This window comes from Cydia fagiglandana, chromosome 21 (genome assembly GCF_963556715.1).
Source record: "Cydia fagiglandana chromosome 21, ilCydFagi1.1, whole genome shotgun sequence".
Classification (NCBI taxonomy): Eukaryota; Metazoa; Arthropoda; class Insecta; order Lepidoptera; family Tortricidae; genus Cydia; species Cydia fagiglandana.
This window is the reverse complement of record NC_085952.1, coordinates 10,411,392-10,426,205: the sequence shown is the minus strand read 5'-3', so window position 1 is coordinate 10,426,205 and position 14,814 is coordinate 10,411,392. Positions and strand designations below refer to the sequence as shown.

General features: G+C 38.8%; 1 protein-coding gene across 2 annotated transcripts; it reads right to left on the bottom strand.

Moving 5' to 3' along the window:
• Positions 1–180: 180 nt before the first annotated feature.
• On the bottom strand, positions 181–13,698 carry LOC134675166 (F-box/LRR-repeat protein 2). 2 transcript variants are annotated; one of them, XM_063533350.1, is made up of 11 exons: positions 9,806–10,068; positions 9,241–9,409; positions 8,897–9,052; positions 8,335–8,484; positions 5,007–5,167; positions 4,407–4,512; positions 3,957–4,158; positions 3,416–3,583; positions 2,019–2,073; positions 1,675–1,823; positions 181–614 (listed from the first exon to the last, which is right to left on the bottom strand). In XM_063533350.1, exons 1-11 carry the CDS (start codon positions 9,902–9,904, stop codon positions 479–481), a joined length of 1,551 nt encoding a protein of 516 aa, XP_063389420.1. In that variant the 5' UTR covers positions 9,905–10,068; the 3' UTR covers positions 181–478. The 2 variants fall into 2 exon arrangements, with proteins under 2 accessions (XP_063389420.1, XP_063389422.1); XM_063533352.1 differs by lacking the exon at positions 9,806–10,068 and adding an exon at positions 13,383–13,698 and having other exon boundaries at positions 186–614.
• Between the last annotated feature and the right edge of the window lie 1,116 nt (positions 13,699–14,814).

Here is a 14,814-nt window from a genome sequence, read left to right as displayed (position 1 = left end):
CAGTTTTGTCAGAAATAAAAGGCGCAAAACACAAATTTAAGGGCGGACAACATTTCGCGCCTACATTTTTTTATTTGCCGCCCTTTTCTGCTGACGGAAATGGCTTGCTAAACTATATTTTTTGTTTTATATTGCCAAAACGGTAAAGGTGGGTAGGTATCTAGTTACAAACTGTCCCTTCTGGTCACAGAGTTGGCAGTTATTGTAGCTTGGCTTTGTTATCGTATTTATATCCTTTGTGCAACAATAATCCAATTTAGATATATCTGTTCAAGTAGATAAAAACCGACAGGTAAACACTTGAGTCAGTGGCATCACCACGACAGGGTGTCGTGATAGGCGCTGAACGTCTAGTTTAACATGAGCTCCATGTAGTTGGACAGCCGGTAATAAATGGAGACGCGGCAGTTGGTGGAGGTGCGGTCAACATTTTTCGTTCACGACGCTGTGTCGTGATCGGCGCTGAACGACAGTTACTCTAGTTGAATATGAGCTCCTTATAGTTGGACAGCAGATAATAATTAGACACGCGGCAGTTAGTAGAGGTGCGGACGACAGTGGTGCGGTCTGCGCGCTCGAAGTTTGCCTTCACGATCTCGTAGTAACGGCCGTCACTGAAACACAAGCAATAAATAAAGTTATGGTGTTTCCACAGCAAGTAAACTTGTCAAGAGTCGTGTATCGTCAAATTGGAAATGGCCAAAGGCAAAAATAGCATGAACTGGTCATGCTTCTACCTCATCAAGCATACCTATGTGTAAGAGGCGTCGTCGTCGTAAATTTAAGAGTTAGACTCTTGTCGGTGTAGCTCTCTCCATTTGACTCTATCCAGGGCCGACTCCTTGATTTCCTTATACGACATTACAGCTATCTTTTATTTGTGTTATGTAGCTTATCCTCGGCCTTCCCCTTCCTCTCTTGCCTGCAATCTTTCCTTCTATTATGTTATTTATAAAAGCGTCATGTCGTATAAGATGACCAATCATTTTCCCTCTCCTACTCTCTAAATGTGTGTGTAAGAGTAAGTAGGTATATAAGATTTTCCACATTGTGGTAAAAACCGTAAGAATCTAAGACGTTTCGGGTTAAAAAGAGAAAGTCGCCATTATTGTCATTATATATTTACGAAATATTGTAAATAAAACATTGCATGGAGCATGGAGGGCATATGGGATCGTGGGCGTTAACCTGATCTTCACGAAGCAATTACTTACCTGAACCAAAGGTTCGAGGCATTAGGACCTGATGAGCACGAGGCATTTCAGCTTAAGACACTTGACACGCAGAATGTCGATGGCCTTCTAGCTCTAAAGAGGGGCTCCGGATTCCAGCAGAAGTAATTTACGTAGGGAGTGGAACAATGCCCAACAATGGTCCTTAGTCCTTACCTGAGCACGAGACATTTAAGCTTAATACATTTGACACGCAGAATGTCGATGGTCACCTGGCTCTTGTCGCTATAAAGGAGCTCCGGATCCCAGCAGAACTAGTTTAACTAGGGAGCGGGACAATGCTCAATAGTGGTCCTTACCTGAGCACGAGACATTTAAGATGAAGACACTTGACACGCAGAATGTCGATGGCCTTCTGGCTTTAAAGAGGAGCTCCGGGTCCCAGCAGAAGAACTTTACGTAGGGAGCGGAACAATGCCCAACAATGGTCCTTAGTCCTTACCTGAGCACGAGACATTTGAGCTTAAGACACTTGACACGCAGAATGTCGATGGCCTTCTGGCTCTTGTCGCTAAAGCGAAGGTTCTCAGGGTCCCAGCGGAGCTCCAGGCGCTCCAAGTTGGGGCAGTTGTTCGCTATGCCGTCCATTAGCTGAAAAAGAAACAGACGAGATATAACAACTCGGGAGTCTTACGATTTGGAATACTCTTTTCTTACGCACTGACCAATGACTGATAGATGCAGTGTCTCCACGTTAAAATTTAAATGTCATCAGCGAAATAGGTTGCAATTAGATGTGCTAACTTAAGGCACCACATAAGGAGAAAAAATAATAAAGGAAATTACCTGATCAACGTGAATATTGACTCCAAGTCTCTCCTGTGTCCCCATTATTAATATTCTGTAACAGAAAATATTCGAACTTTCACAGTGAACTTCGATTTTCTTAGCTGCTTGGCAGAGTAGAACCGCCGGGCCCTCTCAAGAGCGCCTAATCTAATACACACAAATATGGTAGTGCTGAGACCAAGTGCTGACTTTCGTTAAATACACAGAGTAAGGATTGTAAAGTCGATCCACGAACGTTGGCGCGGATTTTATATGAGAAGTTTGATAGTGCAATAGAAATCAAGCGTCAGGCTCTTTATGAATACTATTCCTACTTTTAGTTCTGAGGGTAGGGGGGCGAAGCAAAGTAACTCATCTTTATTAGGGTTTCTGCTCGAGAATTCCCGAGGCGAGAAATCTCGAGAAATTTGTCCTAAGTCGAGACGGGAAAAAAATATTCAATGCCTCGAGAACTCGAGAAATAAATCTCTTGTGATAAGTAAAAAGAAAACACGCGTATAACACATGATGTGTCTATAATGCATTTCTTTAGGCAGTTAAATAAATATGAACAATGTTTTTTTTACATTTTCAGGTAGGAACCTACTGAAAACATTTATTACCAACCAAATAAAAAACTACCTTGATCCGTCCCCTATCGTTCTAGCTTTAACCGATTTTCATGTGTATTTGAAACTTTTGAACTATCATGATTCATGACATTCATCTCATCTACATAAAAAGACAGTAGTGTCTTTTTATTGAAAAACGCTTTCAAAAAAATTGTAACGATTTATAGGACCATGTAATAAATGTAATAACAAATATTACAAAACTAAATTACTATTGATAAATCAAATCATCCCGATATATTCTTAGTAGCAAAATATTAAAATTTTAGCAGCTTTATTGTTACGTTGAGTTTGTACGAGTAATTAATATTACGTAGTAAAACTTCTGTAAGTTTTGTCACATCGAGTTAAATATATTGACTTGAATATTGCTGCCTAATAAAATACCATATTGTGGTTTGTTTACATTTTGTTGAATACCTAAACAAATACACTATAGCATAACACATCGCCGGTGCGCACGCCTGCACCTATAGTTTTTTTTTGTTATTGTATTTTTGATTATTAAGTGCAATTTATGGTGACTAAAAATGTACCATGTTTGATTATTGATCTCACCTACGATTCCTACGAGTCTGATTTGTAAAAAAGCAAAAAATAATTAAATAACATGGTGTTTTTTAGAGCTTTCAAAATTTCTCGAGGAACTCGAGAAACTCGAGAAATCTTGGTCGAGAATTCCCGTGCCTCGCTCGAGAAATTAAAAAAGTCGAGAAACCAGAAACCCTAATCTTTATGCTTTAAGCTACTTTTTGTTTGTACTAAATGGCTGAACATACTCACTTAGCGTTAGTCAAGAGCTGCAGCACGCTCTGCCACAGCTGATCCGTGATGTGCGGCATACCGCTCAGCACCAGGCCCCACAACTGCGAGCCGTAGCGCGACAAGAAACGGTGGAGAGCCTCGTCGCTCAAGTTGTCGGACGAGTCCACGTCCAGGGCGACAAGGTTTCTGAAAAGATACTTATTATGACAACTGTGGCAAATTGGCAGTGTGAACAAGCCTTGTGCCTTAAGTGAGACTGAGCAACTTTTGACGGAGGAAAAACTGTGTATTGCACCAAATGTTTACATACTTAAGTCACAAGGATGATGGTGATACTACAGACCACTTATTTGCAGTTATTAGCTACCTGCGGATAGCATGTCACAAAGTTAAAGTTGTTGTTACATTACATAATCATCGTGGCGTCTGGAATCTGAGCTTTGGTCTAAAGAACTTTCGCATGATCCCAACCGTTTTAAGTTTAATTACCATTAGGTACGGTCACTGACTCAATAAATCTTGATGGCGGCATACGAAGGGATATGTTAAGTATACTGACTTGGCAGTCCCAGCTTCCAGCCAGGCCTTGAGCACGGAATCATTGAACCCGTTGATCTGGCCGGCGCTTAAAAAGCGGAGGTTCTGCACGCGGGTCAACATGTCGATGAGGCATTCGGTGGACAAGTCTGTGGCTGTCACATCCAGCTCCTGGATAGAGGACTTCTCCCACTCAACCGCCATTACGTGCTCTGATTGAAGACCTGGTGAAGAAAGGTTTTATTAGGCTTGTAACATCTATTTGCATTCACCTAGTCGAGGAATCTCTTTAAACTCCCTCTCCTCTTGAACATATAGAGATAATACGTGGGACGCTAATCTACCAAAAAAAAGACGATCCCGCCAGATAAAGATACCTACAATATCGAACTTCGTGGTACCTATGTCTAAATTTAGTTAAGGCGATAAGGTAATATTTTTCTGAATTTGTGTTAAGACTAGATTTACTCACTGCAGCCATTCATGAGCAGACAGGTGAGACGTCGGGAGCGTTGGAACAGCGTCTTCATGGTGGAACCCGTGACCTTATTACAGAAGTTCACTGCCAGGCACTCCAACTACACAATGACAAGAAATACTGTTATTAAAAATAATGTTATTAGTTATTACAGCATTTCAACCCTTAAGCAAATAATAGCAAGTAACAAAAAAATATATATACACAAATATAGCTACCATCTTAAATGAATGAATGTGGAGGGAAGTACGAGGAAAAGATGGACTGTGTGAGAGATGATATGAAACGAACGCAAAATGCATGATGAGATGACCGGCGACAGAATAGGTGTGGATAGAGAAAGACATGCTGCGCCGACCCCGTGAATGGGACAAGGGCAAGAGAATAATGATAGCTACCATCTTCATTCACAAGGTTGAAATTTCACATTCGTATAATAAATAATACCCCGGCCACACATACGTTGATGGTATGGGAAGTAAGTAAGGCAGTATGGCGGCCGATGACGAGAGCGCGGCCACACTGGGGCCCTACTTCCCATGCCACTCGTCAAGTATGTGGCCGAGGTATAATGACGCTTGGACATTGAAATACCTGTATGCAATTGGAGCTGAAAGCGTCTATATGCGAGTCGTCCACGAAGTTGATGCCGTACAGGTTGATTACGCGCAGGTTGGGCGTGGCGGACTTCAACTTGTGCACGTTGATCACTTCGTAGATCTCCTCCTCTTCCTCCTCTATCTTCTCATACGTTCCTGTATACAGTTCACATCGCACCATTTACAATAAAGGTATAGGAACCGGTTTATTGCAATAACTTCGAAATAATCATATAGGTAGGGGAGACCGAGGTGAGATTTGACAGAGGAGAGTTGTGACATCGTTGATTTTTTGGAATCTAATAATGACTGTTAGCGAGCTCGCAACAGTGTGCGTTGGTTAGCTCGTAACTTGAACTAATAAACGCGCGCTATTGCGACCTTGTTTTTTAACCGACTTCCAAATCCCAAAGGAGGAGGTTATCAATTCGGTTGTATGTTTTTTATTTTTATTTTTTTTATTTTTTATTTTATTTTTTATGTTTGTTACTCCATATCTCCGTCAGTACTGGACCGATTTTGAAAAATATTTTTTTGATTGTATGTGCATACAGATTGGTCCCGTTTTTGTCAAAATCCAGTTCTGATGATGGGATCCATGAGGAATCGACGGAACTCCTCAAATCTTAAAGGCATACATACGGAGATTTTTGTGTTTTTATCAACAAATCAAGCATATACATTCAAAAACGTGACATTTGATGAAGTGGAACTGCTGATGATGATCAGAACGGAACTCTTCAACGACGCATAGTTCACCTTTGGCGATTTGTCCTCTTCGTTATGTTTGTTAAGCAAGTTAAGTTTTTAAGCCACAATTTTATCAAGCTTGAGTTCTGATGATGGGATCCATGAGAAATCGAGGGAACTCCTCAAATTTTAAAGGCATGCGTATAGTGATTTTTGTATTTTCATCAGAAAATCAAGCATTTTCATTAAAAACTGTCGCATTTGACGAAGTGGAACTGCTGATGATGATCAGAACGGAACTCTTCAACGACGCATAGTTCACGTTTGGCGATTTGTCCTCTTCGTTATGTTTGTTAAGCAAGTTTAGTTTTTAAGCCACATTTCTGTCAAGCTCGAGTTCTGATGATGGGATCCATAAGGAATCGAGGGAACTCCTCAAATCTTAAAGGCATACGTATATAATTTTTTGTATTTTCATCATAAAATCAAGCATTTACATTAAAAACTGTCGCATTTGATGAAGTGGAACTGCTGATGATGATCAGAACAGAACTCTTCAACGACGCATAGTACATGTTTGGTGATTTCGAATTTCGATTTTGACTTGGACTGGGACCAGGACTCATACCCGGATCCGGTTCGGACCCGGACTCGGACTCGGACTCGGACCCGGACTCGGACCCGGACTCGGACTCGGACCCGGACTCGGACCCGGACCCGGACTTGGACCGGGACTCGGACCTGGACTCTGACTCAGAGACCCGGACCTTGACCCGGAAAACCACTATGATACCTAAACTAAATAAACCACTATGATTACCTACCATAAAATGTGGGTATGATGATGCCAAACCCCTCCCGCTCAAACTCCCGTACACCGCACCGCATGCGCCGTTAAGTGGGTTAGGTTAGGTTTGAACTGCGATCCTCACAGAACCGAACAAAAGTGAGTTAGGTTTGGTTAGAACTGCGAGTCTTACAGAAACGAAATGCTACTAGAAAAGTGGGTTTGATTAGGTTCGAACTGCGACCCTCACAGAATCGAACTGCTATCAGAGAAGTGGGTTAGGTTAGGCTAGATAACTACGACCCTTACGGAAACGAAATGCTACTAGAAAGTAGGTACTGGTTTTACCTCCTTTTCTACATAGTGCACCATCTACCATAATCTTTCACCGGGCCCCATAGAAGTCGGTTTTTTTTTCTTAAAAATTATAGTTGATAGATTCTAAAAAATCAACGATGTCACAACTCTCCTCTGTCACAGCTCACCTCGGTCTCCCCTACCTATTTCGAATTATGCTTCAAATGGGTATGTAGGACTTTTAGTTGTGTTAGGTAACGGTAAGGACTTCGTATTATGTATTAGATTGTCCAATTAGAAATGAAATAATTAACAAAGAAGGAAAAAATATCGGTTTTGTTCCCATACAAAAGTACCAGTATCCGATCCTTGCAATAAACTAATTGATAGGTTTTTTTAGGTAGTTCGGCAGGAGTTTGCGGGAGAAGGGTAATGATTCCCGCTCTACGGCTCCTCTACACGATGGGCCAACGCCGGCCAATTCAAGGGACGCAGCCATGCGGTAGAATGAGATAGCAATATCACTTGATCCCTCTAACGCATAAATGCGTCCCTTGGAGTGGCCGGCGCTGGCCCATCGTGTAGAGGAGCCACTAGGTTTTGACTCTGACTGGTCCAACAAGTTACCATCGCCATACAGCGTGGAAATGCTGCCAGCATAATGGGAACTTTTGGGCTCAGGCTTGGTGCATGGTGGGGAAGGTCATTAGATAATAGATATGTTGACGAAGCTGGTTGCAGAAATTACACTACCCGTTCACTTCGAGTGGGTAGTTGTATAATGACGTCACAGCCATTGTCACAATACTAAACGGGCCTGGGTTGCGGCGTGGTGCAGGGGGAGGTAACGGCCAACTTGAAGCGAACGGGTTGTAGTTTGTGTTATTATTAATGTACCTGTAGAAAGTGTAGAATAAGATCGTGACGATGCTTGTGTATTATACAGGGTGATTTCTGGGTCGTGATCCAGAACCACTTTTTCTGACTCTGTAAATGATCCACATTATCATATGGTAGTATTTGATTAAAAGATAATTACTTTAATCATTCTTATTTTTCAAGTAAAATTAATGTTATACTAAGTAATTAATTAATTATGGTCACCCTATGACTTTTGACATACGCTGTATGGAAAGCGACAAGACGTCACATTGAGTAGGGTCACCAAATTGTACGCAAAAATGTTTTTTCCTACTTGCCATCTGGAAAATAATCATCATTATTGGTGATAAACAATAATTAACAACATCATTAGGCTCATCTTTGGATTCTGTATTATGTCTGGCTCTCTTGCTCCACGACCCCGAAATCACCCTGTATTTCTGCATTGACGAAGCATGTGGCGGATTACCTTTGTGTTTGATTATAAAGTGATAAATACAAGCAAAGACTAAAGTAAGTGTAATAATACAAGTATACTGAAATTGCAAGGTTCTAAAAAGGTAAAACAAAAATTCAAATATCCATCGCATGAGAAAAACATTAGCGCCCTCTGGTAAATCTTCTATTCTAAGTGAACATCGATGCTGTCTTTAAAAAAGTTACTGACCAATAAGATGTAGAATCTCAAGGCCGTTGATGAAGTTGTATATCTTTCGCATGAAGCCCTCCATGAAGATGACCTCGGACAGGCAGATGCACAGGTAGCGCAGCTTCGTGGGGAACGCCTGCATCTCCGAGAAGTCATGCAGCTGCATTGCTGGAAAGAAAAAAAATACAAGCTTTTATCGCTGACTGTACTTTTTCTTCCACAACTAAAGCAGGGGTGCGAAACTCCTGACTTTGGCCGAACTCGGCTCAGCATTGCTCCGAGCAATTATTAGGGTTGACACAACTTGACGTCCCTTTGCGTGCACGACCACAGGTAAGATAATGGCTTGAATTTTGACAATTCTAAATACACGAAAGGCATAGTGCCAGCATGATTCGACTCTGAACCGCTGTCAAACTCCGGTTTTGTAGGATGTTTCCTTTCTGTACGTAGTAACTATTATTAATTTATTCTGTGACTCCCACCGAACGGAGTCGTAGCGCATTTCACATTTGTTCGGCCGCAAGCCGTCCGGCTCCTTCAAGATCTCCACAACATAAGAAAGAGTAGGTAAACTCACCAGTACTAAAATCAAGTAGCATGTGGGTCAAATTAGGACATTTCGCAGCCAACTCGTGTAGAACAGTGTGTGTGATCAGCTCGATTGGCAGCTCTATGTAACGAAGAGACGGTCCGAATCTTATTGAGATCAATGCCAAAAGCGATTCCAAAGATCCTAAAAAAAAAAACAATTAAAAATATATATTAAGCTGTTTAAAGAAAGCGCAAAATATTGAATGAATGGTTGAATTCATTGAATGCACCACCTGTGTTGCCATATTTATAAAATTCGCGCTAAAATAGAGGCAATTAGTGAACAGGTGTGCATGATTGATGAATTTAGGTAATTAATGGTACACTAACCGACGTGTAATCCCGATATTTCAGGACGTAGACTGACGTGCGTCCATAGCTTGGTGTCGTATGCTACTAGGCGCCACCTTTTGCAGACCATAGCCATGCGGCATATTTCCCGGTGTGATAAATACGAAAATATATTTAATAAAACTTTGTCGGGTAATTTTTCGATTGTCTGTAAAAGAAAAATCATAATATAATATAAATAATGATTTATATTTTATAGCGTAATATAAAATTGCCTATTGACTAATAGGTTTTAAGTATTTTTGATACATAAAGTAACTGACTAATAAATATATGGATCATTATTATACTTCCACTTATTAAACATGAATTAAACCCTTTATAGTTTCCCACATTAACACTATAAAATAATGCGCTACATAAACGAACCTAAACAGCAACAAATTATTTAATTTTTGGCATAAAATGTTAACCTGCTATTTATTTATTTATTTAAACTTTATTGCACAGAACTTAAAAATAATGTACCTACAAATGGCGAACTTAATGCCTAATGGCATTCTCTACTAGTTTTATCATAATGCTCTACATTCCATAACATTACCGTGTTAACGAATGGGCTCCGGACTTTGCCATCTTCTGTCAAATAGACCTGACTGGCTTCCAGAGCCAGTTGACCCCATATATCTGTTCCTAGATCCATGATACAGTGTTAAATATTCACCACGAAACACTAATTATCCATTAAAAAGAAAATTTACTGAAAAATGACACTAATCACGGCTTCACTTCGTGTGCGTTGAAAGTTGGTGGAGAGCGGAGAATACGAAACGCTGTGTTTAATTTTGGAATCATCTGGGAGTAGCCGAGTCTAAAGTATACGCTACAGGAAATATTGGTGGAATGTTTCCATTTTTCTACTTTTTATCGGAGTTCAATTAACCTCACGTATATTTGGGAAATAAATATATCATTAAAATTTAAAAATATTTACACGCAATTCGGTTGCGCGGAAAATTACTAAAATAACTCATATTTTTCGTTTACTAAATAGGCGGCAAATCCAAATGCTGGCGTTTTCGTGTCAACTAGCTTCTATATGTTATGGTTATGGTAACTAAATTACGAGGGCCAGGCGGCAGGTATGTGGTTAAAAATACATCTGTATACGAGCCGGAGTTCATGAATGTTCATATGTTGTGTTTGTATAAGTTTGATGCTACTAATTCTTAATGTTTTGCTTTCGTTTGACTTTCATAAAGAAGAAAGTTGTTAGGTGCGTCTTGTAATTTCTTTAAATAAGGTTTTTATTACCAATTCTAATTATAAAAAGCGATATACAGCTAATCTAATGAAGTTAAGTTAGGCCTTAACTGATATACCTATAGATAGGGTACGATTAATGTCGACGGCACCCCACTAATGGTTGGCATATAAAGTCCTATTTTTAAGGCAGCAATAGTGACTTTCCTACAAAAGTAGGTGCCAATGACCGACTGTTCAGTGCCAATCAAACGCATTAGGATTTATGGTCAGGATGACGGTTTAAATCATGTCACATGAAAGAAAATTAGGTTAACTATAATAAAAGAGTAGATACCTGATGTGTAGCAATTTAGTTTAAATATTAAAATATATGTACAGTCACCGGTCACGGAATCGTAATGCCATTTAGGGTTCTTTGCTAAATTGGAAATTTTATAGCGTAAGTATTAAACAACCAATTTAGCTAGGACCCTAAATGTCGCAATAATCGCGAAACGTGATGTTACCTACAAAAATAAAAAAAATACAAAGATAATCTAAGTACTACTAATCTAAGACATTTTCTGCCAATAAACCGTATACCGAACCAAATAAATACGCTAAATGATATAGAGTAGCAATTTGTGCTTTTATTAGGTATTTAACATTATTGACAGTTTACGTCGATATAAGCAGAACGAATTGGCATATGAATACCCGTGTAAATGTAAGTAATGAATGTTTTTCGTTTCTGCAATGACTGCAGTGGGGATTTTGGCAACTCTTGAGGTAATTCCTGGTACAGTGACTCATCGGAGCAGACGACGCTAATGCATCTTAAAACCATTAGCAACACGTGTTGTAGTAGTATTCATAAGATAGTTTATGGGATTGAAATAATTTCACCCCGCCAAAAATACGTACTATAATACTTTTTTTACCTAGTAATAGTTTACCAGGTACGTGTAACAGAGTATTAGTGCTAAATTATCTCATTATCATCATATACTTCCAGTTGTCAAAGCATTCATATGTCCTTCTATTAACACCGGCATCGTTATACATACCTACTTGAACTAGCTACTCGTATATTCGTCAAAAGTGTCAAAACCAACCGAAACTAATTCAGCAGCGTTCAGTCAGAATCTGAAAACTCTACAGTGTTGCAAAATGGCATCTTTGGTATGGCACCGATAAAATTTTATAAAATTCCAGACAGTACATAATATATTATGAATTCAAAAAACGGTTTACATCGTATTTTATTGACAAATGCTACTATACTATTAGTGAATATATTATGATGATAATGGCTCAGACTTGTATTAGAATCCTATCAATTTGTAACTTGTATACCTACCTAAGTGAAATTTGTAGTAGTATTAATACCTATTAATGAATGTCTATGTTTTCAGGTATTTGATAACCGCACGAGACAATTTTGTACCTATGCCTGCATAGTGGGTAAACCATACTTAGGTAGAGATCAAATGTAGGTATATTTATGTACTTATCTACCATCTTTCATGTACCTAACCTATGTTTAACAAAATAAATAAATGAACTGAACTGGACTCCTCGTAATTCGTATTGTTAACTTTATGTTGTACTTAACTTATGTATGTTTTTACGCCAAATAAATATTTTTTATTTCTATTTTCTATTAATTATGGAACGTGCTGGCTAGCTACGGGTGGATGGAATCACATCCATCAGCATCGAACCACAATTTATACAGAAATTAGTTAGTATGCGTATACGATTTTCATACTACCGAGCGATTTCTCGTACGTATATAAAATGCGATTCAATGCTGATAGATGTGAGTCCACCCTAATATTGGTCAGTTTGTAATGTTGTTACGTTATAAACATTTAGGTAACATCTAGACCAGCCACCGTTTTTCGAGGTTGCAATTTAATTTTAAACATTATTATAATTTACATTACATTAATATTGTAGCATCAAACTAAGTACCTACTAGTACAGTCGGCCAAGAAAGTGGTTTACCACTTTTCGACTCTATCATCTGATTGATAGAGTCGAAAAGTGGTAGACCACTTTCTTGGCTGACCGTACATAATTTATTATGCCTGTACTATGTAAGTTACCTTCGTGTCCAATTAAAAAAAAACTGATCTGTGGAGTAGGTAGGTAGAATCTATACAAATAAGATTACATTTTTTTTACAAAAGTCGACGCGTGCGCATATAAGTGCTAAACTCCTATGACTAGTTTATAAACTGCGATGACTAAAAATGCTATAAAGCTTAGGACTAATTCTAATATTATTGATGGGGACACATCTGTTTCGCATAACTCGGTCATAACTTCCAGATAAACTGAAATTAAAGTACAGGAATAACCGCGAAATAAAAAAAAACATTAGTTACGGAGTTTTATGAGCGGTTACGTTAATTCTTCCTGACATGAGTTTACAGTTTATTTAGACTTCTGTGTCATGTTTCTTTTCTGTTTCGAACATCTGGTTACGAACAAAAGTCATACGATGTTAGATCACGTTTAATTTTAAATTCTGTGATTTTATACTGTTAGAAACAGATAACAACATATCCTTTTGGAGTGTTAAATAATCTATATCCTCTGGAAATATTTTTTTGTAAGCATACCACAAAGTAATACTTTCCTGAACGTAAGCGGGAAAGTAAAGGGGGTCCCTTCTGCACTAACTGGCTATTAGGACACTATATGCGAGGCGTGCGGGTGGGACCCAGATTAATATTAAGTATAATTTATTAATATTAAGCATTTGTTTTAATTTTCTCGCAAAATGCATTATAAAACTTTGTGTAAAGTGCGTGCGCGTAAAGGTAATTCCTAGGTTACTTTTTTAAACCATAAGTAACTACATAAATCAGTATTCTTGCTAAATAAGGATAAATTAAAAGAAATAAACAAAGGTAAAAACCATTTACCATAACTTGTTTCTTCCGAAAGCTTGAACCTGTCTCATCCCTGGAAATAGCAGCCGCAGCAGTGTCCACGTTCAAAATTCCCCACGAATCCATCTTGAATTATATATTTTTTACAATTAGCACACGCACTTGTTAACAATTGGCTCACGATTGAAACAATTTAACGCATCTACGAACACCCGTCGCCTTTAATTTCACTCACTGTCACATTGGCGCGAAATTTTGTTATTACAAACATTCACCCAACGCACCACCAGACTTCCGACATACCGTCTGTCTGTCCGTTTAATGTGTAACGAATACAAATGTGATGCGAGATGTTAGCACGGTAAAGTTATACTGTAGCACATGTAGGTAACTATATGCTGTCAGATATTTAAATTGGCAAGCCAAAATAAGTTCGGCATTTTGCTTCAACTGGGCGCTGAGCGTGGCGGTGGCTGCCAAGAAGATTCGTATTGCATTCGTGTCCCAGTAACGCTACGCCGAACGACACCTAGTTGTATTACATACTTATCTATTTAGAGAAGATGATGCGTTTTTCAATTAAATTAAAGCAAATGATTCCGATTTTCTTCGTTTATGAACTAAACTATTGTTATCAACAATACTTGCCGGAGTTGTGCTTAGTGAAGCTGGAGAAGTAAATGTTAAGTATTCCTAATATTGAAACATTGGATGGATCAATATGCCATTGATATTTTTTGTCTTTGCATAATATCAGGGTCAGCTAGCAACAAGTTAGTGGAAGCGAAGCCGAAGGCTAATACAGTAATAAAACTAACAGAGGTCAAAATATATATTTTTAGCTGTAAACGCTATTTTGTCAATGTCAATACACAATCTGTTTACAATTCCTAACAATACCTACTTTGGTATAGGTATATCAATATAAGTGGAATACATATACCTACATAGGGCATTAGCCATAAGGGAGGGAGGGCCCCTTATTGGGATTACCAAATAAGGCCTAAGATTCCTCTCTGAGTTGCAAGGTCAGATGGCAGTCGCTTCCGTAAAAACTAGTGCCTACGTCAATTCTTGGGATTAGTTGTCAAGCCGACCCCAGGCTCCCATGAGTCGTGGCAAAATGCCGGCATAGCGCGAGGAAGAAGACATATACCTACTTACATGTATGGCGCCATAATTTACGTTTCAAGATATCCAGGCGTGCCATACTAAAAATAACATTCTAAATATTACAACGAATATGAATAGACAAGTAGTAACGAAGATCTTGAAATATTGGACACGTTTTATTAATCTCTTAAAGTTAAGTAAGATTGTTAAGTTTGCTCAAGAGAGATATAATTTTAAATCAATCTCTTATATCAGTTTTATCATCTTACTTAATCCCCGATTTCTTACTGTTCGTCCTGGCAACATCCTATCCATTCATTCCATTTCATTCATTCGATCCGGTCTTGACATT